Source organism: Pseudoliparis swirei, chromosome 8 (genome assembly GCF_029220125.1).
Source record: "Pseudoliparis swirei isolate HS2019 ecotype Mariana Trench chromosome 8, NWPU_hadal_v1, whole genome shotgun sequence".
NCBI classification, from domain to species: domain Eukaryota; kingdom Metazoa; phylum Chordata; class Actinopteri; order Perciformes; family Liparidae; genus Pseudoliparis; species Pseudoliparis swirei.
Window position 1 is genome coordinate 23,550,043 of NC_079395.1, and position 27,701 is coordinate 23,577,743.

The following is a 27,701-nucleotide window of genomic DNA, read 5'->3' on the forward strand; positions in this document are numbered from 1 at the left end:
TAAAGCTTTGCCCACAAACCTCACAACTGAATGGTTTCTCTCCCGTGTGAACTCTCATATGCGTCTTCTGATGTCCCCGTTCTGAGAATCTTTTCCCACAAACATCACAACTGAATGGTTTCTCTCCTGTGTGGACTCTCATGTGTGTCTTCAGACTTCCCCGTCTTGTGTATCTTTTACGACAAACACCACACCTGAATGGTCTCTTTACTGTACGACCTCTTGCCTGTGATTCTTTCTTTGGCTTCTCTCTAAAACATTTATTTCGAACCAAACAGCTGGAGGACATTTTTCCAAAATGGCACATCATGTGTTTCTGCAGAAAGCCCTTGTAGCAATTCCGTTTACTACACTTGAAGGTCTCAGGTCCAGAATCTGAGACAGCGTCACGCCATTCAACACAAATGACTTCAGTCTCAGAAGATCCTGAAGCCTTTTCATCATCAGCATTTAGATGTGAAAGACTAAGTGGATTTAGGTTCCTGGCTGGTCCTGATCCCCCACAGTCCTCTCCATCAGTTTCTGTTTGTATCGGTGTAGCTGAGCTGCTGGCTGGAGGCTCCGCCTCTCTGTCGTCCTCCGTCTGGCTTGGATGAAGCCATGAGGTCTGAGGTTCGTCATCTTCACTCTTCAAAGTAAAAGCTATGGATGAGAACTTGGTGGTATCGGCCTCCTGGAGCACAATGAGCTGATCTCCCTCTAGAGGGGTCCAGAGATCCTGCAGGTCTTTTATGAGGAGGGGCTCCGGCTCCTCTTTTATGTGGAGGGGCTCCAGCTCCTCTTTTATGAGGAGGGGCTCCTTTTTATGAGGGGCCCAGGCTCTTTTATGTGGAGGCCCGGCTCCTCTTTATGTAGAGGCTCCGGTCTTCTTTCATGTAGAGGCCCGGCCCCTTTACGAGGAGGCCCGTCCTCTTTATGTGGAGGGATCCGGTCCTCTTTCATGTGGAGGGGATCCGGGTCTTCTTTCATGTGGAGGGGATCCGGGTCGTCTTTCATGTGGAGGGGATCCGGGTCGTCTTTCATGTGGAGGGGATCCGGGTCTTCTTTTATGTGGAGGGGCTCCGGGTCCTCTTTCATGTGGAGGGGATCCGGGTCTTCTTTCATGTGGAGGGGATCCGGGTCTTCTTTTATGTGGACGGGCTCCGTCTCCTCTTTTATGTAGAGGGGATCCGGGTCTTCTTTTATGTGGAGGGGATCCGGGTCTTCTTTTATGTGGAGGGGCTCCGGGGCCTTCTGGTCCTGGTCCAGGCCCTCAGGGGGGACCTCTGCAGGGAGCACATTATGAACAACGGTGACTTCAGACTGATATCAACTTTCATTACTGGAGACATTCAAGGAATTTGACTAAATGTTCATTTGTTGCTCTTAAAGTACAAACACAGAAATACAAAATAATATCAGTGATATATTTAAACATCAGGACAGTAGTGCCGAGTGCAAAGGGCTCTGCAATATATCTGGAATGTTTAATGATTTTATACAAGGTCGGCAGATGTCACAACATACAATCAGGCCTCGCGCAGATAGACCCCTACTGGTGCCCACGCCCTTTTGCCCTGGATGAGAAAAGTGCCCCTTCTGCTGGAGCCACATTGTTTTTATTTATTAGTATTTAAGATAAAAAAAATACTAGGTTGGGGGCAGGTGAAGGGAACGAAGACAAGATAAGTTATTCAAACAATATTACATGTCATTTAGCAGACGCTTTTAGCCAGAATGACTTACAATAAGTGAATTCAACCACGAGTACAAACTCAGAACAAATAGAATCAAGAAATTAACATTTCTATAATACCACGAGTAACTTTTGGGGAAATCATATAACCTCGGTTGAACTCCTTAGAGTTAGCAGCATAAACAATGATGTACCTTGCTATGATCCTTGGGTAACTAACAGATGTTTCCTGAGAGCGGACTATGACCGCATGTTATCTGGTGCGGTTAGGTCACGGTCACTTTGATCCAACCAGAGTAAATCGTATGCCATGTTCTCCAACAATTGATCTGATTGGTCAAAAGGTCTGATGGGAGGGGCTAAATTTACACTACAAATATGTGCTAAATAGAAAGACGGATTTGTTGAACTGGTTGAATGTTGCCGTGTGCTCATTAAAACACTTCCCGCTGGGTTGCTTCACAAATCAATGTTTCTCTGCTCTTCACTTTTAGCCACAACGTAACAACATGAGTAGGGATGGGTATCGTTTGGGTTTTTTCCAATACCGGTGCTAAACCGGTACTTTTAAAATGATAGCGGTGCCTAAACCGATATATATATATATATATATATAAAAAAACATAAAACGATGATTGACAATGACGACATTATAAACCTCGTTGGACATATTCCCTGTGATAGCCGTTCACATGGAGCGCTGACGAACAACGGATATCAGACTGTGGCGCTCGTAGCTAGCTTAAACATGGTAATTGTAAATAATATATATTACAGCATAGCCTAGTGTTGTGTGCATAAATGTTATGTGTAAAGTGGAAAAAATCACTGTGGAAGGTTAGAAGCTTCAGCAGGGCATTCCGGCGCCTGACTGATCAAAGAAGATAACAGTGACACACGAAAGAAACTTAAATGAACCACACATCCTAGTTTTGAATAGAACAAAGCAACACTCATGCTCACGTGAACAGGAAAGTCACAGGAGACATTTACTGAGCGCAGATAAGATAAGGAACGGTCCAGCTGTGGCAATTATTATCCAGATTCAACCACATGCCCTCTCTCTGACCCATCACACACACACACACACACACACACACACACACACACACACACACACACACACACACACACACACACACACACACACACACACACACACACACACACACACACACACACACACACACACACACACACACACACACACACACACTTTTGATAAACGACCTTCTAGACGCAGCGCATCCCACCCCGGAAGAGATACGACTATCTTAGGAGACTCCCGAGCTCAGTGGAAGAAGCTTCAAAGAAAGCAACAATTGAATCATATCTTTTTCTTCCCACACTTTTTCACAACATATGCTCTCATTGGCGGGCTGAGAAGGACCAATGAATGCGCGACAGCGGTGGAAGCAGAGAGACGAAGAACCAATGAGAAGACACCGCCCTCTCTTTGCTGGACCAATCAGAACTGTTCTGATGACTATAACAAGCCGTCGGGCCCTCTGCTCAGGGCCTCTCTCTGGTCTGAATACTCTAGGTATCAGGCTGGAGGGGGTCCATGCATGATTGTCTACTTGTATCCTGATTTCTGAATAAAACGCTTGATAGATGTAAAGTAAAAGGCTACCACTGTTTCTTTCAGTCAGAGTCGTCCGGTGGAGATCCTGGTCAACCTCAACATAATAATGGCTAATTTATTATTTGTTGCCCTACTTTTATGAATGCAAAACTTGCACTCAACGTCACAGTACTTACCTGAGTTCAGGCTGCTCTGGTCATCATCGGTCTTCTCGTGTTCAGGGGACCGTCTCCCCATCTCGCCCAGCCTGACCTGATGTGCTCCGCAGGGCTCAGGGATTCAAACACGGCGCATGCCTTCGCTCTCAAAGTTCACTGAGAGGCTCGTAACCTGCTGACAGGGCGGAGTCACCACAGAAGTTCAAAACAATCGTTTTTTTTAAATTTCAGAGGCGGAGTGGTAACCTTCGACAGCCAGACATAATGCGTATCGGCACACAATTCAGCTGCTACGTGTTGTTTATTCTGAGGTTTGAAGGACCTGGACAGGACAGTCCAAGTCAATAATTCAGATTAATATTAACACCATGAGTAATACCATGAGGAACACCATAAGTAACACCATGATTAATACTATGAGTAACACCAGTGGTCCCCAAACTACGGCCCGCGGGATACCAACAATACCAGAGATGCGTTCTGATTTTTTTTCTTTTCTTTTTTTAGTCTGGCCACGCAAATCCTAGACTAGCCCCTGTCAAATAGAACGGAATAGTGGCGAAAAGGTGAGATCCCGGAAAGGGTTATTAATTTATGGTTATGTGTGGCTTTCTAGAAAACAATATTTTTTTGTTTTGGCCCGCTGCCGTTGAGATTGCAGTGAGACGTGGAGAAAATGTGAAGTGGTGCTCTTCGCAATAAAAGATCTTTGATGGGGCGTGTCGCGTCTTGGCCAATCAGCGTTTAGATGTCCACAGCGTTTGGGAAGTTAGGTTAGCTTGAATGTTAGTCCGCTACATCTGCTGCTGTCACGCTGCACGGTGTAGCGATGCTAACAAAGTACCCGTACGTTAAACACGATGTGATTTAGCATATTTTTTGTATGGATACTTCATTAAAAGAGCGATCAGAGCGCACGCGCTGCTCCGCTCCGTTAAATGCTGTCTGCGCAGCTCTCACAGCGAGTGAAGAGGCGGAGCTTTAGAGACCGTCTTCGGCTTAAAAAAAAAAAAGATGCCAGAAGTGAAATGCTTAAGTACTTGTTCTTCAATGCAGACAGTCTGTAAGGTGATGTAACTCTACAACTGATCGTATAGAAGTCATTATGTGAGTATCGTGAGAACAGAGACAGAACAGACTCAAGGAAAAGTCCTTCAGTCTGTTCAGGCCAAAAAAAGGAATTTGGTTCATGAATGACTTTAACCATATTTTATATAATGACAATGTATATTTGTTATTACTATCATTATAGGGCTTAGTCAGAGCGGAGGACCTTTTGGTCTTAAAGTGTTTATTATAATTATCTAGATTTGTGGTCAGAACAATAAGATGACTGTAGTTGAGGTTCTAAAAGCTTTGAGGCTTCAAACAACGTGGATGTGGTGACAAAAATAAAAAAGTCACCTGCACTAGTAAATACACAGAAATCATAACTGTACTAATACTAGTAAGTACACAGTAATCATCACTGTACTAATACTAGTAAACACACAGTAATCATCACTGTACTAATACTAGTAAATACACAGTCATCATCACTGTACTAATACTAGTAAATACACAGTAATCATCACTGTACTAATACTAGTAAACACACAGTAATCATCACTGTACTAATACTAGTAAACACACAGTAATCATCACTGTACTAATACTAGTAAACACACAGTAATCATCACTGTACTAACACTAGTAAATACACAGTAATCATCACTGTACTAACACTAGTAAATACACAGTAACCATCACTGTACTAATACTAGTAAATACACAGTAATCATCACTGGACTAATACTAGTAAATACACAGTAATCATCACTGTACTAATACTAGTAAACACACAGTAATCATCACTGTACTAATACTAGTAAACACACAGTAATCATCACTGTACTAATACTAGTAAACACACAGTAATCATCACTGTACTAACACTAGTAAATACACAGTAATCATCACTGTACTAACACTAGTAAATACACAGTAATCATCACTGTACTAATACTAGTAAACACACAGTAATCATCACTGTACTAATACTAGTAAACACACAGTAATCATCACTGTACTAACACTAGTAAATACACAGTAATCATCACTGGACTAATACTAGTAAACACACAGTAATCATCACTGTACTAATACTAGTAAATACACAGTAATCATCACTGTACTAACACTAGTAAATACACAGTAATCATCACTGTACTAATACTAGTAAATACACAGTAATCATCACTGTACTAACACTAGTAAATACACAGTAATCATCACTGTACTAATACTAGTAAACACACAGTAATCATCACTGTACTAATACTAGTAAATACACAGTAATCATCACTGTACTAACACTAGTAAATACACAGTAATCATCACTGTACTAATACTAGTAAACACACAGTAATCATCACTGGACTAATACTAGTAAATACACAGTAATCATCACTGTACTAATACTAGTCAAGATCTTGATCAGCACTTTGAGCATTTTACAGCAGCTTGAACACTTTACAGCAAGGTAACGTTTGTAGTTCAGCCGGTTTAACAGATTATTTAAAGTTAAGTTAAGCGAACTGTTGTTTACATGATCTGCGTTTATCTTCCTTATCCTTAGTTCTCTTAAACGTCACTATAAATGTTACCGCCGCAAGGGATTGTGGGGCGGCAGCTCCAGTGTTTCCTATGCTAAAGGAGCTAATAAAGGAAGCATTGAAGCTCCTTTCCTTCGCGTTCAGAACCAACTCAGTCGGAAGCGTCTGAAACTAAATGGACTATCCAACAACTCGGATGTCCACCACAAGTCCCGCTAACTCCAGAAACGGACTCCATGTGACTTGAAGCCGTAACACGAGATGAAGAACCATCGTGAAGCAGCACCAACCTGATGTGTGGAGCTCATGTTCTCCTAAACGAGACACGGTGTCCTCATAAGCTGCTGTTAATGTGTCCAACAGCACAAAAGCCTCTTCAACGACCGCGTCGACTTGCTGCTTCACCAACAGTCTCAGCATTTCTCCTGGAGACACGGAGACAACACAGAGGCTCGCTGGAGAGGAGCCATAGTCCACCTGCGCACTACGCATGCGCGGGGGGTGCGTGTCCGACGTGAGCCCGCCTGCTCTGACGTCACCAACACGTGATCAACGAGAAGATCTCGTTGGATGTAACCGTTTCTTTGACTTCCTGCTTGTTCTTTAAAGGGAACTGAAATCTGTCGGACTTTATTTCATGAATCCATACTTTATCCCATCAAATATAGTATTTAAACATATTCCTCCTGATTATTATTAAAATGAATCAGTCGGAACAAACGGGCTTGGGTCAGAGTAGAACGGAAACGGAAGTAAGACCGTTTTAAGGGTGACACACATCTGGTTTTGATATTGAACAACAATTAATGATAACAAAAGTTCTGTTTACGATTACAGGTTCAAAACTAGTTAAACCTGTGACTGAAACTGTTTTTCTTTTCAGTCTCTGCTGCACCGACCTGTTTTCTCCACCAGGGGTCAGCAGTCAGTAGCTCTTCATGTCTGAGGGACAGGCAGCTCTCTCCCTTGATGGGTCACTCCTCGTTTTCAAAGAATCCCAGAGGATGAGCTCAGCATGAAGTACTACTGACTCTACTACTGACTCTAATACTGACTCTACTACTGACTCTACTACTACTGACTCTACTACTACTGACTCTACTACTACTGACTCTACTACGACTGACTCTACTACTGACTCCACTACTACTGACTCTACTACTGACTCTACTACGACTGACTCTACTACTGACTCTACGACTGACTCTACTACTACTGACTCTACTACTGACTCTACTACGACTGACTCTACTACTACTGACTCTACTACTGACTCTACTACTACTGACTCTACTACTGACTCTACTACTGACTCTACTACGACTGACTCTACTACTACTGACTCTACTACTGACTCTACTACTACTGACTCTACGACTGACTCTACTACTACTGACTCTACTACTGACTCTACGACTGACTCTACTACTACTGACTCTACTACTGACTCTACTACGACTGACTCTACTACTACTGACTCTACTACGACTGACTCTACTACTACTGACTCTAATAGGCTACTGACTATAGAGCGTATTCACGTGACGTCAGAATCTCAATCGCGCCATCTTGGGGTCCACTTATTAAATGTCAGAAGAAGTTGACCTATCGTGTCCTGTTTGATTATGCGAGAGCCCAGCAACCTCATGTCCTTCTGCATTACCAAAGAAAGATTTCAGCGGTTGGAATTGAATATTCGCAACGCTTTTTTACCTGATTTTACTCGCTCAATACTTTGTGGTTAATTCGCTAGTTACCCCTCGTTACCAGCACATAGCCCGGTCACATTCCTGTAAAACAGTTTTCATTTCCGCTATCGACCATGGGACATTAACCACTATTTCTGCGTTATACTTGCTGTGGAAATACCACAAATGTGGGAACATCGAGCGCCCCGTGTCTGGGTTCATATATGATCCGTGGTCACAGCTCCGCCTCCAGGACGAGTGTCTGATGAAGCCGCTTCCAGCTCCTTCAGGACCAGTGACTGTTTGGTGGCCGTGCTGATGCTGTTCCCATGGAGCCAGTGTTTTATTTTACCTTGACATGAATCACAGAGTAAAGGCAGACATCGCCCGATGGAGTTGCCATGTTCATGGCTTCCTCCCAAGTTTCCATCCACAGTTCCTTTTGCGCAAGTGAAACATTGATTTTCGCCGCTAAAAAGCAAAAAGAGATTATTGACGAGAGTCAATGGAAACGTGCCCACAACACGATGTGTCAACAGAAACACATGAGAACAGTCCTAACGCTCAGACGCCGAGTGAAGCCCAAGTAGATGCATGACAAGTTGAAGTAACAGCCTGTCTTGTTGAGCTGATAAACCCATATTCTGAATCATTAGTCCCACATCCAACAATAAGGCACAGGACCATAATCACAAGGCACGCCGCTTTGAACTGAAATCGTGTCTCCTTCAGGATATAATGGTCATTTCTAAGGGAAGAGCGGCATACAAACAAGCAAAACAATGCCGTGGTGGGACCCAACATGGCCGCCAAAGGTTGTTGTGGTCACGTGAGTGAATACGCTCTATACTACTACTGACTCTACTACTGACTCTAATACTACTGACTCTACTACTGACTCTACTACTACCTCTCCGACTACGAACTCTATGACTACTGACTCTACTACTGACTCTACTACTGACTCTACTACTACTGACTCTACTACTACTGACTCTACTACTGACTCTACTACTACCTCTCCGACTACGAACTCTATGACTACTGACTCTACTACTGACTCTACTACTACTGACTCTACTACTACTGACTCTACTACTGACTCTACTACTACCTCTCCGACTACGAACTCTATGACTACTGACTCTACTACTGACCAGGGGCGGCTTGTCCATAAGGGCGATTGGGGCGACGCACTGCCTCGGGGGAAAAGAAAAAAGAAAAAAAAGAAAAGAAAAAAGTCGCATTCTACCACTAGACGTCTGCTCTGCCTCTGTGTGTCATTGTCCAATCAGGTAACAGTCATTCAGTCAGCCTAAAGTCGTGCTTCAAATGGCCCCGCCCCTTCTGGAATACAGGAAGTAACATTTCTTCAAGAAAGTCAAACTGCAAAAGTACCATAAGTGAGAGCCATTTAAGAGCCACTGAAGTATTAATCTGTTTTTTAATCCAGATGTAGAGGTGGCATTAGCAGGTAGACCAGCCAACACAGAGTTGTTAATGGTGGTAGTCAGGTCGTGGGTGGGAGAGCCTTTCCCTGGAAGGAAAAGTAGCTCAGTCTTGTCAGGGTTGATTCTCAGCTGGTTTACACTGAGAGATGTCAGTCAGACAGGCAGAGATTGGTGCTGCTACCTGTGTTTCAGATTGGGGAAACGGGAGGATCAGTTGGGTGTCATCAGCATAGCTATGGTAGGAAAAGCCATGTGAACGAATCACAAAGCCAAGAGAATTAGTGTACAGAGAGAAGAGGAGGGGACCCAGGACGGAGCCTTGAGGAACCCCAGTAGTGAGAGGGCAAGGATCAGACACAGATCCTCTCCTTTTCATTTTTTTTATATTAGGCTTAAATTACATCTACAAAGATGATTGAGAGGGCACACACAGCTCTCTCCCTCAGACGAGGGTCAACAACGCCAGACAGAGATAGACCCAGCGGCCTTGTGCTGCTCCAGTCTTAACCGTTAGAGAGGAGACTGCAGAGAGGACCAGGAGGCTCAGACACAATAAGAGAAGAGAAGAGACGAGGGGGGAGACGTCAGCAAGAAACCTCCACATTCCTTAAAGTAACCGGCCTGGACTGGGACAGGGGTCACACTGAGGTCACACTGAGGTCACACTGAGGTCACACTGAATGACGAGTACTAATATGTAATGAGGGAGTGGACGGAGGAGCACATGCACTGAGTGTGATGTATAAATAATACGTCAATGTGTTTGTTCGGGGGTTGGGAAACACAGATGTGGAGGAGGTTGTTGTCTTTAATACCCAGACCAGGTTTATTTGTGAAACTGTTGGTAACAAATAAATCGACGTGAATTGAACTCTGATCCAAACTCTCTGTGTCCTGTGGGTGTTTGATTACTGAGGTCCAGAGGGTGAGTATCCTGTGGCGTCTCACCAGCAGTCAGATATGAGAGAGATACAAGTTTATATGCATCAGGTTAAGAGATTAGTCAGAATGGACCAAAAAGAAAGAAATCCAGCCACAACAGTTCAGTATCAAAACCAGGTGTGTGTCTCTGAGCACGGTCTTACTTCTGGATCCGGTCTGTGGCACTCAGACCCGAGCCCGTTGGTTCCTCGAGTCACCGGCCGAGGAGGTGGAGTGGCAGCCATCTTTGACTCGAGCCTATTAATACATCCTAAACTAGAATGGGCACTCGGTAGAGCGCATACCTTCGCATATCACAAGATTGGGCATTGAATTATGAACATTTTGGCTTTAGTTGTATGCCAATTGGATATAAATTGACAGTGCTATGGTAAAAAGAAGATTTTGACCTTTTCATGACCTTGACCTTGACCTTTGACCCGATCAATCCCAAAGTCTAATCAAATGGTCCCCGGATAATAACCAATCATCCCACCAAATTTCATGCGATTCAATAAGATGTTGACCTTTTTCATGACCTTGACCTTGACCTTTGACCCGATGAATACTAAAAACTAATCAATTGGTCCCCGGATAATAACCAATCATCCCACCAAATTTCATGCGATTCAGTTTACAACTTTTTTTGTTACGTGAATAACACGCATACAAATAAATAAATAAATAAATACACGGCGATCAAAACATTACCTTCCGCATTTTCAATGCGAAGGTAATGAAACTACAACTCATTTGAAAGCCTTGTTCTTGGTCTTTCACATCCAACCTGGAAGACATTACAACCAATTATATCTGTTGTAGTGTACCGGGCCCCACGTCCTTATTCTGAATTTATATCACAACTATTCCTTAAAACTGATCCAATTGTTATTGTAGGAGATTGTAAGATGCATGTGGTGGTTGATGATGATGATTGCCTTAGTGCTGCATTCATCTCATTAGTAGAAGTGATTGACTTGTCAGAGTACAGAAACCGACTCACTGCTTTAACCCTCGACCTTGTTCTAGCATCTGGCATGAACATAGAACATGTACAAGTCTTTCTGCAGAACCCTCTGTTATCAGACCATACCTCAGAGAACACTGACTCCACTTCATGTCCCGTCATTTGTCCTCTGTGTTTTTGAATGTCGGTCAGGAGATATGTCTCTTATTTAATACTGTGGTCATGTACCTCACATTTCACACAGATTCAGGCCACGTTCTACCATTGTTCAACCTTTTAATAAGAGTTTCACAACCTGATGATGGTGATGATCTCTCTCACACTCTTCTCTCCTCTTCCTCAGTCTCATCTGTCTGTTTGAAGAGCTTCCTTCCAAAACTACCCACCAGACAAATTCATTAATAAGTGTAAAGGCTTCAGTATAAAGATCAGGGCTCAGGCCGACATCATAGTGTATGTTGTTTATCTAATGACACCAAACACACACCACTACACGACAAGCAGGACTAGAGTCACGACTTTTACAAACTACATTAGATTGTTACAGGACTAGAAATGCAGGATACACACATATATTTATATATCATACCTGTAAACTCATGAGGGGTGAAAAAGGTGACATGGGGGGGGGGGGGGTGCAGGTGACTTTCTTTTTTGTTGTTGTCACCACATCCACGTTGTTTGAAGCCTCAAATCTTTTAGAACCTCAACTACAGTCATTTTATTGTTCTGACCACAAATCTAAATAATGATAATAAACAGTTTAAGAACAAAAGGTCCTCCGCTCTGACTCAGCCCTATAATAATAGTAATAACAAATATACATTGTCATTATATATAATATGGTTAAAGTCATTCATGAACCAAATTCCTTTTTTTTGGCCTGAACAGACTAAAGGACCTTTCCTTGAGTCTGTTCTGTCTCTACCTGTTTGTCACGATACTAACATTATAACTTCTATACCATACCTGCCATAAATATCATGATACCCGATACCAGAATTCAATACAATACCATAAAAACAATATGGTACCATAAAAACGAGACTGGTATATAGGGCTCCAACAACGAATCGATAAAATCGATACAAATCGATTATTAAAAGAGTTGGCAATGAATTTCATTATCGATTCGTTGTGTCGCGCAATTATTACGGCGCTCAATAAGTCGTGGAGTATTAAAAAAAGTTGAGTTGAGCGCAGAGCGGCGCAGGAGAAACCAGAGCGGAGGGAGGACAGGACGCTGCGTTGTGAGAGCCAATCAGCGCTGAGCTGCTCCTCTGTTGATGAATCTAATTGGCTGCTGCTGCTCACGTGGCGCTGGATGCGGAAGTCCTTCACGTCGTCGGAGACATTCACGGAGCTAAGTGCGCCTCCGGGTGACGTTATGAACCCAGACACCAGGGCGCTACATGTCACGACGTGTGTGGCATTTCCACAAGAGTATAACGTAGAAAACGTGGTTACTTATTCCGTGGTGGAAGGCGGAAAATATTTTTCCACGGAGAAAGGCAATGGAGATAAGCCACGCCCCCTCACCGACACGTATGACGCGTTTAACCCATAAATAGCCAACTCAGGAGAGCAAACCACTGTCAGTCTGTTTGTGACGGGTTCATCCACATGATAACCAGTAAACAGGGTTCATCCACATCCTGACCAGTGGATCTAATTAACATTTGAATAGAACACATTTGCATTACTTTTTCAAATATTTTGGGATTTTATTTTTTTCAATTACTTTTCTAGGCCTGCTAATAGCCATTTAAAAATTCCATGACTTTTCCAGGTTTTCCATGACCGTATGAACCCTGTTTTGAATAAAGGGTTGAAAATTACAGTTTTTTTATCCGATTAATCGATTAATTGAAAAAATAATCAACAGATTAATCGATTATCAAAATAATCGTTAGTTGCAGCCCTACTGGTATATTTATCTATAATAGTAATAAATAAAACATCTGTATGGTTCACTTTTTACCAACTTTTTCAACACTTAACAAATGGCAGTAATATTAGTATTAATACAGCCAGATATGAATGAAACTACATGGTTCCATCATAGCATTGATTATACACTATGAGGCCGTTAGTCTCTGACCAGAGGATACACAGTTCATCAGGATGAGCAGCTGGAGAGTTAGACAACTTTACAGACTGAAACATTTCACTTCTGGCATCTTTTTATTTTTTAAGCCAAAGTTGGTCTCTAAAGCATCTCGACACGGAGCAGCGCGTGCGCTCTGATCGCTCTCTTAATGAAGTATCGATACTAAAAATATGCTAAATCACATCGTGTTTAACGTACCGGTACTTTGTTAGTATCGCTACACCGTGCAGCGTGACAGCAGCAGATGTAGCGGACTAACATTCAAGCTAACCTAACTTCCCAAACGCTTTCGACATCTGAACGCTGATTGGCCGAGATGCGACACGACCCATCAAAGATGTTTTATTGTGAAGAAGAGCACCACTTCATATTTTCTCCGCGTCTAACTGCAATCTCAACGGCAGCGGGCCAGGTGACCCCCCCCCACCCCCCAAAAAACCCCCAAAAACTCTTCGGATCTCCACGATTCACGTGGATGACCTATTTTGATTTCAAACCGGTGAATTTCACCAGGTGACAAGTTTGCAGGTATGATATATATGGCTAAAATGAAAAGGGCCCTGGCTCACATTTGGCCACATTAAGCCGGACCGCAGCAGAGTCCACATGTAGATTTAAAAGCATTACAAAGAAATATGCGTTTAAAATAAAGATGTATTCGTACATGTTTTTGTTTCCTCCATCATAAACAAACAATATGTTGTCATTGTTATTTAAAAGATTCATCAGCCGTTGAACAAACAGTTTGCCCTCCATCTCATTCAGAAACAAATTGCATTTTAAACATTTTACATTCATTTCAAATGTTCTCTACTGTGTGGACTCTCATGTGTCTCTTCAGAGATGCCTGTACTGAGAATCTTTCCCCACAAACATCACAACTGAATGGTTTCTCTCCTGTGTGGACTCTCATGTGTGTCTTCACACTTCTCTGTGCTGTAAATCTTTTCCCACAGACATCACAACTGAATGTTTTCTCTCCTGTGTGGACTCTCATGTGTTTCTTCAGATTTCCCTGTACTGAGAAGCTTTCCCCACAAACATCACAACTGAATGGTTTCTCTCGCGTGTGAACTCTCATGTGTTTCTTCAGATTTCCCTGTACTGAGAATCTTTCCCCACAAACATCACAACTGAATGGTTTCTCTCCTGTGTGGACTCTCATGTGTGTCTTCACACTTCCCTGTGCTGTAAATCTTTTCCTACAGACATCACAACTGAATGCTTTCTCTCCTGTGTGGACTCTCATGTGTGTCTTCACACTTCCCTGTGCTGTAAATCTTTGCCCACAGACATCACAACTGAATGGCTTCTCTCCTGTGTGAACTCTCCTGTGTGTCTTCAGACTTCCCTGTGCTGTAAATCTTTTCCCACAAACATCACAACTGAATGTGTTATCTCCCGTGTGAACTCTCATGTGTGTCTTCTGATGTCCCCGTTCTGAGAATCTTTTCCCACAAACCTCACAACTGAATGGTTTCTCTCCCGTGTGAACTCTCATGTGTGTCTTCTGATGTCCCCGTTCTGAGAATCTTTTCCCACAAACATCACAACTGAATGGTTTCTCTCCTGTGTGAACTCTCATGTGTGTCTTCAGACTTCCCCGTCTTGTGTATCTTTTACGACAAACACCACACCTGAATGGTCTCTTTACTGTACGACCCCTTGCCTGTGATTCTTTCTTTGGCTTCTCTCTAAAACATTTCTTTCGAACCAAACAGCTGGAGGACATTTTTCCAAAATGGCACATCATGTGTTTCTGCAAAAAGCCCTTGTAGCAATTCCATTTACTACACTTGAAGGTCTCAGGTCCAGAATCTGAGACAGCTTCATGCCATTCAACACAAATGACTTCAGTCTCAGAAGATCCTGAAGCCTTTTCATCAACAGCATTTGGATGTGAAAGACTAAGTGGATTTAGGTTCCTGTCTGGTCCTGATCCCCCACAGTCCTCTCCATCAGTTTCTGTTTGTATCGGTGTAGCTGAGCTGCCGGATGGAGGCTCCGCCTCTCTGTTGTCCTCCGTCTGGCTTGGATGAAGCCATGAGGTCTGAGGTTCATCATCTTCACTCTTCAAAGTAAAAGCTATGGATGAGAACTTGGTGGTATCGGCCTCCTGCAGCACAATGAGCTGATCTCCCTCTAGAGGGGTCCAGAGATCCTGCAGGTCTTTTATGTGGAGGGGATCCGGCTCCTCTTTTATGTGGAGGGGCTCTGGGTCCTCTTTTATGTAGAGGGGCTCCGGCTCCTCTTTTATGTGGAGGGGATCCGGCTCCTCTTTTATGTGGAGGGGATCCGGCTCCTCTTTTATGTGGAGGGGATCCGGCTCCTCTTTTATGTGGAGGGGCTCCGGCTCCTCTTTCATGTGGAGGGGATCCGGCTCCTCTTTCATGTGGAGGGGATCCGGGTCTTCTTTTATGTGGAGGGGCTCCGGGTCTTCTTTTATGTGGAGGGGATCCGGGTCCTCTTTTATGTGGAGGGGATCCGGGTCTTCTTTTATGTGGAGGGGATCCGGGTCTTCTTTCATGTGGAGGGGATCCGGGTCTTCTTTTATGTGGAGGGGATCCGGGTCTTCTTTTATGTGGAGGGGCTCCGGGGCCTTCTGGTCCTGGTCCAGGCCCTCAGGGGGGACCTCTGCAGGGAGCACATTATGAACAACGGTGACTTCAGACTGATATCAACTTTCATTACTGGAGACATTCAAGGAATTTGACGAAATGTTCATTTGTTGCTCTTAATGTACAAACACAGAAATACAAAATAATATCAGTGACATATTTAAACATCAGGACAGTAGTGCCGAGTGCAAAGGGCTCTGCAATATATCTGGAATGTTTAATGATTTTATACAAGGTCGGCAGATGTCACTTCATACAATCAGGCCTAGCGCAGATAGACCCCTACTGGTGCCCACGCCCTTTTGCCCTGGATGAGGAAAGTGCCCCTTCTGCTGGAGCCACATTGTTTTCATTCATCAGTATTTAAGAAAAAAAATACTGGGCTGGGGGCAGGTGAAGGGTTAGGAACAATCAGGAGTGGATGGAGGGAGGTGAAGGGAATTCAATTCAATTCAATTCAGTTTATTTGTATAGCCCAATTTCACAAATTACAAATTTGTCTCGGAGTGCTTTACAATCTGTACACATAGACATCCCTGACCCAAAACCTCACATCGGACCAGGAAAAACTCCCAAATAACCCTTCAGGGGAAAAAAAGGAAGAAACCTGGAGAGAGCAACAGAGGAGGATCCTCTCCTAGGATGGACAGATGCAATAGATGTAATGTGTACAGAAGGACAGATTTAGAGTTAAAATACATTCAATGAATATGACAGAGTGTATGAATAGTTCATAGTAGGCATATTCCACGATGGAGACCTCCACGATCCATCAGGCAGATGGCGGTGGGGAGGAGGAGTGGGCGGAGTCTCAACAGTGGGCAGAGTCTCAACAGGACAGTGGCGTAGTCAGGGCAGGAATTCCACCCAGACCTCAATGATCCATCAGGCAGATGGGATCTATGTCTCATAGGGTCCGATGACCCCATGAGACGTGAAGTCAAAAGGACTCCGGGGAGAAAGCAGAGTTAGTAACGTGTGATTGAGAGATGAAAATTCATCCTTAAGGAGAGAAAAAAAAAAAAAAAAAAAAGAGGAGATAGGTACTCAGTGCATCCTAAAACGTCCCCCGGCAGCTATAAGCCTATAGCAGCATATCAAGGGGCTGGACCAGGGCAAACCTGATTCAGCCCTAACTATAAGCTCTGTCAAAGAGGAAGGTCTTAAGTCTACTCTTAAACGAGGTGACTGTGTCTGCCTCCCGGACTGAAATTGGAAGCTGGTTCCATAAAAGAGGAGCTTGATAACTAAAGGAATGAACCAATCAGGAGTGGCTGGGGGCAGGTGAAGGGAATGAAGACAAGTTATTCAAACTATATTACATTACATGTCATTTAGCAGACGCTAACATGAGTAACACCACGAGTAACACCATGATTAATACCATGAGTAATAACATGAATAACACAATAAGTCATACCATGAGTCATACCAGTGTTTCCCCTACCATTATAACTCTCTGAAAATCTCCACCCGCCACCCTGTAATTTTCGTCTACCTACTATTGAAGTCACCTCCCCCCCGCCAATCTGTCCTCAAGTGGAATGGCCTTGGAAACCGCTGTATGCCCTGGTGTATATTTGGATGGCTTTTCTCCCATCAACCGTGACCAATTATCGTCAACGGTTTCTACTTCTAACACGTCTACCTGTCTCTAGGACCCCGTCTACCTGTCTCTTGGACCCCGTCTACCTGTCTCTAGGACCCCGTCTACCTGTCTCTTGGACCCCGTCTACCTGTCTCTTGGACCCCGTCTACCTGTCTCTTGGAGCCCGTCTACATGTCTCCTGGACCCCGTCTACCTGTCTCTTGGACCCCGTCTACCTGTCTCTTGGACCCCGTCTACCTGTCTCCTGGACCCCATCCCGACGAGGCTGCTTAAAGACGTTTTGCCTTTAATTGGCGGCTCTCTATTAGATATGATCAATGTGTCTCTGCTAACAGGCCACGTACCACACTCCTTCAAGGTGGCTGTTATTAAACCTCTCCTGAAGAAGCCCACTCTGGATCCAGAGGTGTTGGCTAACTACAGACCGATCTCTAACCTCCCCTTCCTCTCCAAGGTCCTTGAGAAAGTGGACGCAAACAAGTTGTGTGACTTTCTACATCATAATAGTTTATTTGAGGAGTTTCAGTCAGGATTTAGAAAACACCACAGCACCGAGACAGCACTGGTGAAAACTACAAATGACCTCCTAATGGCAGCAGATAAAGAACTCATCTCTGTACTGGTCTTGTTCGACCTTAGTGCTCATAGAGGACTCATCTCTGTACTGGTCTTGTTCGACCTTAGTGCAGATAGAGGACTCATCTCTGTACTGGTCTTGTTAGACCTTAGTGCTGATAGAGGACCCCTCTCTGTACTGGTCCTGTTAGACCTTAGTACTGAAAGAGGACTCATCTCTGTACTGGTCTTGTTAGACCTTAGTGCTGATAGAGGACTCATCTCTGAACTGGTCTTGTTAGACCTTAGTGCTCATAGAGGACTCATCTCTGTACTGGTCTTGTTAGACCTTAGTGCTCATAGAGGACTCATCTCTGTACTGGTCTTGTTAGACCTTAGTGCTGATAGAGGACTCATCTCTGGACTGGTCTTGTTAGACCTTAGTCCTGATAGAGGACTCCTCTCTGTCCTGGTCTTGTTAGACCTTAGTGCTGCATTCGACACCATTGACCATGACATCCTGTTACAGAGACTGGAGCAGTCGATTGGCATTTCAGGCACGGCACTAATTTGGTTTAAATCCTATTTATCAGATCGATCTCAGTTTGTATTTGTAAACGATGACGCCTCGATAACCACCAACGTTAATCACGGAGTTCCACAAGGTTCTGTGCTTGGACCAATTTTATTTACCTTATACATGCTTCCTTTGGGCAATACTATCAGGAAACACTCCATAAACTTTCATTGTTATGCAGATGATACTCAACTATATTTATCGATAAAACCAGAGGAGAGCAACCAACTCGGTAAAATTCAAGCATGTCTTAAAGACATAAAACATGGATGACCTGCAACTTTTGATGTTAAACTCAGACAAAACCAGTAATTTTAATCGGCCCTGAGCACCTCAGAGATCAATTATCTGGTGATGTGGATTCTGTAGACGGCATTGCCCTGGCATCCAACACCACTGTAAAGAATCTTGGCGTTATCTTTGATCGGGACTTGTCCTTTAACTCCCACGTAAAGCAAATCTCAAGGACTGCATTCTTTCATCTACGTAATATTTCAAAAATCAGGCACATCTTGTCTCAAAAAGATGCAGAAAAATTGGTTCACGCGTACTTTGAGACTGGATTACTGCAACTCCTTATTATCAGGCTGCTCTATAAGTCTCTGAGGTCCCTCCAGTTGATCCAGAATGCTGCAGCTCGTGTTCTCACTAAAACTAAGAAAAGAGATCACATCACTCCTGCACTAGCTGCTCTGCACTGGCTCCCAGTAAAATCAAGAATCACTTTTAAAATTCTTCTCTTAGCGTACAAAGCCTTGATTGGTGATGCACCATCATATCTTAAGGAGCTTGTCGTACCATATTGCCCACTAGAGAGCTCGCTCACTAAATGCAGGACTACTTGTAGTTCCTAGAGTCTTAAAAAGTAGAATGGGAGCCAGAGCCTTTGGTTATCAAGCTCCTCTTTATGGAACCAGCTTCCAATTTCAGTCCGGGAGGCAGACACAGTCACCTCGTTTAAGAGTAGACTTAAGACCTTCCTCTTTGACAGAGCTTATAGTTAGGGCTGAATCAGGTTCACCTGGTCCAGCCCCTTGATATAGGCTTATAGCTGCCGGGGACGTTAGGATGCACTGAGTACCTATCTCCTCTTTTCTCTCCTTAAGGATTAATTTTCATCTCTCAATCACACGTTACTAACTCTGCTTTCTCCCCGAGTCCTTTGACTTCACGTCTCATGGGGTCATCGGACCCTATGAGACAGCATAGATCCTATCTGCCTGATGGATCATCGAGGTCTGGGTCATGGAATTCCTGCTCCTGACTACGCCACTGTCCTGTTGAGACTCCGCCCACTGTTGAGACTCCGCCTCCTCCTCCCCACCGCCATCTGCCTGATGGATCGTGGAGGTCTCCATCGTGGAATATGCCTACTATGAACTATTCATACACTCTGTCATATTCATTGAATGTATTTTAACTCTAAATCTGTCCTTCTGTACACATTACATCTATTGTTCTGTCCATCCTGGAGAGGGATCCTCCTCTGTTGCTCTCCTGCAGGTTTCTTCCTTTTTCCCCCTGAAGGGTTATTTGGGAGTTTTTCCTGGTCCGATGTGAGGTTTTGGGGCAGGGATGTCTATGTGTACAGATTGTAAAGCACTCCGAGACAAATTTGTAATTTGTGAAATTGGGCTATACAAATAAACTGAATTGAATTGAATTGAATTGGACTAATACTAGTAAATACACAGTAACCATCACTGGACTAATACTAGTAAATACACAGTAACCATCACTGTACTAATACAAGTAAATACACAGTAACCATCACTGTACTAATACTAGTAAATACACAGTAACCATCACTGGACCAATACGAGTAAATACACAGTAATCATCACTGTACTAATACTAGTAAATACACAGTAACCATCACTGTACTAATACAAGTAAATACACAGTAATCATCACTGTACTAATACTAGTAAATACACAGTAACCATCACTGGACTAATACTAGTAAATACACAGTAACCATCACTGTACTAATACTAGTAAATACACAGTAACCATCACTGTACTAATACTAGTAAATACACAGTAACCATCACTGGACTAATACTAGTAAATACACAGTAATCATCACTGTACTAATACTAGTAAATACACAGTAATCATCACTGAACTAATACTAGTAAATACACAGTCATCATCACTGTACTAATACTAGTCAAGATCTTGATCAGCACTTTGAACACTTTACAGCAGTTTACAGCAGCTTGAACACTTTACAGCAGTTTACAGCAGCTTGAACACTTTACAGCAGTTTACAGCAGCTTGAACACTTTACAGCAGTTTGAACACTTTACAGCAAGGTAACGTTTGTAGTTCAGCCGGTTTAACAGATTATTTAAAGTTAAGATAAGCGAACTGTTATTTACATGATCTGCGTTTATCTTCATAATCCTTAGTTCTCTTAAACGTCACTATAAATGTTACCGCCGCAAGGGATTGTGGGGCGGCAGCTCCAGTGTTTCCTATGCTAAAGGAGCTAATAAAGGAAGCATTGAAGCTCCTTTCCTTCGCGTTCAGAACCAACTCAGTAGGAAGCGTCTGAAACTAAATGGACTATCCAACAACTAGGATGTCCACCAGAAGTCCCGCTAACTCCAGAAACGGACTCCATGTGACTTGAAGCCGTTGTGCGGGATTAACTGGTTTTTGAATGAACTGGTTTTGGTACGCGTGCATGAGGCAGATGTGCCGTAGGAGTGGCCTCGAGTTGCCTCTCAGGACCCGTCTGACTAACTAGGAAATGCACATTTCCATCGCTTTGCCTCTCTGTCACGTTCTTTTTATGTAACGCTAATGTTTTAAAGACTAAACACGGATGACTTTGCTGTAAAATGTGATACCTGTTCGGGAGGCTGTAGTTGAGGCCTTGAGGACACGGAGGCGAGGACAAAGTAGGTGACTCTGCTGGTGCCTGTTCAATATCGACTAACTTCAATAAATACTTGACAAAATGCTCTTGTTGTCAGTCTGATATTTATGTTATACGTCGTTATCTGACGTCAAGTCGATGTGAGACCAGTTTACTCTTCATACAGTGTGTAATGAAGCATGTAGCCCGTTGTTTACACCCAGCTCGCCCACCGCTGTCAACTGGGAAACTGTGATCGACTCAGATTAAGTTGTGATACCACAACAAGACTTTGTGCTGTCTTCACATCTCTTATGTTTTATATTCGAGACTACGGATCAACATATATCCTCGTAACTATACTCTACCCTGTGCAGCACTCACTGTCCAGATTAAACATGACTGTTACCTGTTGTTACGATAAGGACACACATAACTACACACAGGAGTGAGCGTGTCTTTTGACACATGACGGGGGAGCAGCTTGCTCCAGCCTTCATTTAGGATTTCGACGGCATTAACGAAACGTTTTCCACCTTCATGACGAACATATCACTTGTTCACTGGTGATAAAAAAATATCTAAACCGACAATACAAAAATAATATAAACACGGATTTCTCAAAGAATCGAACAGCCGACTTGTGCACCTGCTGTTCTGTTCGTTGCTTGTTTACTACCATTGAGCTATAGGGTATTTCACCCGATAACCCGATTTACATTACAATGTACTTTGCAATAACAAAAACTGACTTTGAGCAAATTAAGTAAGTAATATAGTAACTTTGGAAGACATTAATATTTATATAATATATTCTAACACCGACTGCCTTTTCTTCTAACATCATAGACCCACCTAACTCAAATACGTGATTGCATAGGCAACAGCCGCTTTGTGCATTAAAGTTGATGCGACAATAGGAAACGCAGTTACTGATTATCACTATGAGTGATTTATCTATTCATCTAAAACTTAAACTGACTGTAATCAACCCATATTCCTCTATCGCCAGTGAACAAGTGATATGTTCGTCATGAAGGTGGAAAACGTTTCGTTAATGCCGTCGAAATCCTAAATGAAGGCTGGAGCTGCTCCCCCGTCATGTGTCAAAAGACACGCTCACTCCTGTGTGTAGTTATGTGTGTCCTTATCGTAACAACAGGTAACAGTCATGTTTAATCTGGACAGTGAGTGCTGCACAGGGTAGAGTATAGTTACGAGGATATATGTTGATCCGTAGTCTCGAATATAAAACATAAGAGATGTGAAGACAGCACAAAGTCTTGTTGTGGTATCACAACTTAATCTGAGTCGATCACAGTTTCCCAGCTGACAGCGGTGGGCGAGCTGGGTGTAAACAACGGGCTACATGCTTCATTACACACTGTATGAAGAGTAAACTGGTCTCACATCGACTGGACGTCAGATAACGACGTATAACATAAATATCAGACTGACAACAAGAGCATTTTGTCAAGTATTTATTGAAGTTAGTCGTATATTGAACAGGCACCAGCAGAGTCACCTACTTTGTCCTCGCTCCGTGTCCTCGGCGTCTCAACTACAGCCTCCCGAACAGGCATCACATTTTACAGCAAAGTCCTCCGTGTTTAGTCTTTAAAACATTAGCGTTACATAAAAAGAACGTGACAGAGAGGCTAAGCGATGGAAATGTGCATTTCCTAGTTAGTCAGACGGGTCCTGAGAGGCAACTCGAGGCCACTCCTACGGCACATCTGCCTCATGCACGCGTACCAAAACCAGTTAATTCAAAAACCAGTTAATACCGCACACCGTAAAACGAGATGAAGCCCGAACCATCGTGAAGCAGCACCAACCTGATGTGTGGAGCTCATGTTGTCCTCGACGAGACGCGGTGTCCTCATAAGCTGCTGTTAATGTGTCCAACAGCACAAAAGCCTCTTCAACGACCGCGTCGACTTGCTGCTTCACCAACAGTCTCAGCATTTCTCCTGGAGACACGGAGACAACACAGCGGCTCGCTGGAGAGGAGCCAGAGTCCACCTGCGCACTACGCATGCGCGGGGGGTGCGTGTCCGACGTGAGCCCGCCTGCTCTGACGTCACCAACACGTGATCAACGAGAAGATCTCGTTGGATGTAACCGTTTCTTTGACTTCCTGCTTATTCCTTAAAGTAACATTCTGTAACAATTGTACCTTAAAATAACAGCTTGAAAAAAATTGTGCCGCTACAATGACTTTTAATATGGCGATTTGCGTCTCCGCCATCGGGGGTCTGTGGGGAAATAACTCCGCTATGTAGGATTCTGGAGCCGCCCGATCCGGGGCGGATGGACTTCGACCTGCTTTCTGGCAGTGATTACGCAATGTCATATAGTGCCACTCCACGCTCGCAGCTCCAGTATAAGGGGAGCTTTTTTATGTAGCTTTTTGGTGTTGTCAACAATATTGTATTCGATCACACGTACTCCACATTCAAACATTTAGAAAACAACGTATATAGGCTGAAAACGCGATCGGTATTTCATCTAAACTAAATGTTGTCATTCTTTTGGTTATGTTGTAACAATTCGCCCTTAGCAACTCAATCAAGGGGAAAAGGTACAATACGCTAAAAAAAAAAGGGAATGGGCGGATGTGCGAGTTCTGGTGTTAACTCTCTGCTCAAATGGTCGTAAAAGAAAAACACACAGTCGATATGCGGAAACCCAAATGTTATTATATTAAATCAAATTCAATGCATCGGCAAGCCCCCAAAATGAACACATCCACTACAAACAATCAAACCCACTCAAAACGAAGTATAATCCCCAGATCCCGACAGTCCCCAAAGTCTTTGCAGTCCCCCAAAACAAAAGTAAATGACTGCAAGCGCACACACACCCCCCTCCCCCCAAAAGCCAGCAAACAGCTGACCGACCAGGCGCGTTCAATCCCCGCGCTACTTCACCCTGGTCCGGTCGGTGCTGGCCCAGTTCAGTGTTCCTGCGCAGTCTTCGTATTAGTGATCCCGCCCGTTGGTATAAATCCAAAATAGAAACAGTCGCCGGATTGCTGCCGTTCTGAGTCCGCTCACCAGACCGCCGCCTGTCAGCGCGCTCCAAACAAAAAAAAACTTGCGTCACCTCCCCCTCGTCACCTTTTATAACCTGTGACACGTACAAATAATAACAATAATAATAATTATAATTATAATACAGGACAACACATGCATACCTGCAAACTTGTCACCTTTCGGTGAAATTCACCATTTTGAACTCAAAATAGGTCATCCACGTGAATCGTGGAGATCCGAAGAGTTTTTGTTTTTGGGGGGGTCACCTGGCCCGCTGCCGTTGAGATTGCAGTGAGACGCGGAGAAAAGTGTGAAGTGGTGCTCTTCGCAATAAAACATCTTTGATGGGACGTGTCGCGTCTCGGCCAATCAGCGTCAAGATGTCCACAGCGTTTGGGGGTTCAGATTAGCTTGAATGTTAGCCCGCTACATCTGCTGCTGTCACGCTGCACGGTGTAGCGATGCTAACAAAGTACCCGTACGTTAAACACGATGTGATTTAGCATATTTTTAGTATCGATACTTCATTAAGAGAGCGATCAGAGCGCACGCGCTGCTCCGTGTCGAGCTGTCTGCGCACACTGCGCTGCGCAGCTCACAGCGAGAGAAGTGGCGGAGCTTAGAGACTTCGGCTTAAAGAATAAAAGATGCCAGAAGTGAAATGTTTGTCTGTAAAGTTGTGTAACTCTCCAGCTGCTCATCCTGATGAACTGTGGATCATCTGGTCAGAGACTAACGGCCTCATAGTGTATAATCAATGCTCTGATGGAACCATGTAGTTTCATCAGAGCTACCAACTCTCACGGTTTCGCCGTGTGACACACGCTTTTGCATGTTTTCACGCTCTCACGCCACACAACCAATTTCTCACGGCAAAAGAGATTCTGATTTTGGGCCGAGGCGTTGGTTTCTTTTCAAACTCATGACGATAGATAGCGCTAAGGAGCGCATCTATAAACCTATTCGCTGCATAGACATCCTATTTACCCCAAAGAGACCCGAAGTTAGCAACAGAAGAAGATTTTCAAACAGACACAACGAGCAGAGACTACGGTATGTTAATGCAGGGCTCTCAAGTGTCACGCATTGAGCGTGACAGTCACGCATTTCGGTTTTACGTCACGCACTCCCGCCACACATCGTATTTCACACGCTGAAAAAACTCTCGGCTATTTAATGTTTTAATGTGCCGCAGCGCGCCAACATGAGCTGCCCTCACCGTGGAGGAATCAAGCGCTCCCCTGGAGTTCTGCTGTGATGTGCCACTTATCAGCCAATCAAAAAAAAGAAAAGGGCTACACAATAGCCAATCAGAAAAAAACGTATCTGTTGTATCTGGGTAAGATTTCATCCAGCAATCAATGAAAATAAAGCATCCTGGATAGATATATCACTCTTGCCTGTCTTCAAAACTTAAGAGCCCTGTTAATGACATGTGGTTCAATTAAGTACTCACTCTCTTAAACTTTAAATCTTGAAATAATTCGTTGTGTTTGTGCGTGTGATTTTGTGTGGTGATGTAAACTCAGCTGTCATAACAAGCAGCAGGAGAGCACCTTGTTAACCTCTTGGTATCCTGCATGCTCAAAACATCATCGCATTGTTTATTAAGGCTGCCCACATAGCATTTATCACTTTATCTGCAGGCCTAGGAAAAGGACCCTCTCAAATTTTTTCCAAACAGCTCTTTGAACAAGTAAGATGTATTATAAAGAATTTAACATAAAGACAGGACATTTGTGCAATAGAATTAGGCATGTTTTTGTAAATGAGAGAAGAGTTATTAAAAAACATTTAAATTCTTTAAGGTAGCAAAGATGCCTCGTAAAAGACCTTTGCCAGGCCAGAATGCAGGGTACAACATGGGTACAACATGGGGACAACATGGGTACAACGTGGGTACAGCATACATTAATTCAAATTTCCTGATATTTGAGCCACCAACGTGTGGCTGCGTCGTGACAAAGGTTGGTCACCCCCGACAAAATCTCACTCCAAGGTTTTTTGAAAAGTTGGCAGCTCTGGTTTCATTCATATCTGGCTGTATGAATACTCATATTACTGTCATTTGTTAAGTGTTGAAAAAGTTGGTAAAAAGTGAACCATACAGATGTTTTATTTTTTACTATTATAGATAAATATACCAGTCTCGTAATTATGGTACCATATTGTTTGTATGGTGTATTGAATTCTGGTATCGGGTATCATGATATTTATGGCAGGTATGTAATATGTATAGAAGTTATAATATGAGTATCGTGACAAACAGGTAGAGACAGAACAGATTCAGGGAGAAGTCCATGAGGACTGTTCAGGCAAAAAAAAAGGAAGTTGGTTCATGAATGACTTTAACCATATTATATATAATGACAATGTATATTTGTTATTACTATCATTATAGGGCTGAGTCAGAGCGGAGAACCTTTTGTTCTTAAACTGTTTATTATCATTATTTAGATTTGTGGTCAGAACAATAAAATGACTGTAGTTGTGGTTCTAAAAGCTTTGAGGCTTCAAACAACGTGGATGTGGTGTGGTGACAAAAAAAAAAAGTCACCTGCACCCCCCCCGTTGTCACCTTTTTCACCCCTCATGAGTTTGCAGGTATGACATGATCCCAACTCAATACAAGTGTATGCGAGGCTGCATCTATCGTAACTGGGTATTTACGACACTGAAGTAAACGTTAAATACCTAAAAACTGAAGGGGGCGCTAAAAGGGAAAAACTACATAATCGGGCTTTAAAGGGAACTGAAATCTGTCCGACTTTATTTCATGAATCCATACTTTGTCCCATCAAATATAGTATTTAAACAAATTCCTCCTGATTATTATTTAAATGAATCAGTAGGAACCAACGGGCTTGGGTCAGAGTAGGACCGTGTTAAGAAACACACGTCTGTATTTTAAACTCAACACAGAAGTTTAATTTGACAAGTTCAAAGCTATTTTATATTGAAACGTGTTTTTGTGCCTTTTCTACTCGTTACAGTCTGGTACATTTACCTGTTCTCACCACCAGGGGTCAGCAGTCAGTAACTCTTCATGTCTGAGGGACAGCAGCTCTCTCTCTCTCTCTCTCTCTCTCTCTCTCTCTCTCTCTCTCAAGCTTTGAATCATTAACTTTTTTACAATGACCGAGAGTTCTGGGTCATAGTTAGTTGCATCATAATTTCTCTCCTGATCAGGTGATAGTGCACGTATGTAGACCAGGGACGTGCGGTCAGGGTCATAAAAAAAGTAAAAAAAATAATGAGGAATTTATATTAGTATTTATCCACCGATCTT

At 43.3% G+C, this 27,701-nt stretch overlaps 2 protein-coding genes across 2 annotated transcripts; both read right to left on the minus strand.

Annotated features, from left to right (window-relative positions):
* Nucleotides 1–783: 783 nt before the first annotated feature.
* LOC130197618 (uncharacterized) lies at nt 784–6,531 on the minus strand. The gene is made up of 3 exons (XM_056420371.1): nt 6,303–6,531; nt 3,437–3,593; nt 784–1,265 (listed from the first exon to the last, which is right to left on the minus strand). Exons 2-3 carry the CDS (start codon nt 3,495–3,497, stop codon nt 784–786), a joined length of 543 nt encoding a protein of 180 aa, XP_056276346.1. The 5' UTR covers nt 3,498–3,593; nt 6,303–6,531.
* Nucleotides 6,532–13,613: 7,082 nt separating this feature from the next.
* On the minus strand, nt 13,614–23,435 carry LOC130197858 (oocyte zinc finger protein XlCOF6-like). Its single transcript, XM_056420803.1, has 2 exons — nt 23,213–23,435; nt 13,614–15,783 (listed from the first exon to the last, which is right to left on the minus strand). The coding sequence occupies exons 1-2, from the start codon at nt 23,412–23,414 to the stop codon at nt 13,949–13,951; spliced, it is 2,037 nt and encodes a 678-aa protein (XP_056276778.1). The 5' UTR covers nt 23,415–23,435; the 3' UTR covers nt 13,614–13,948.
* Nucleotides 23,436–27,701: the final 4,266 nt, after the last annotated feature.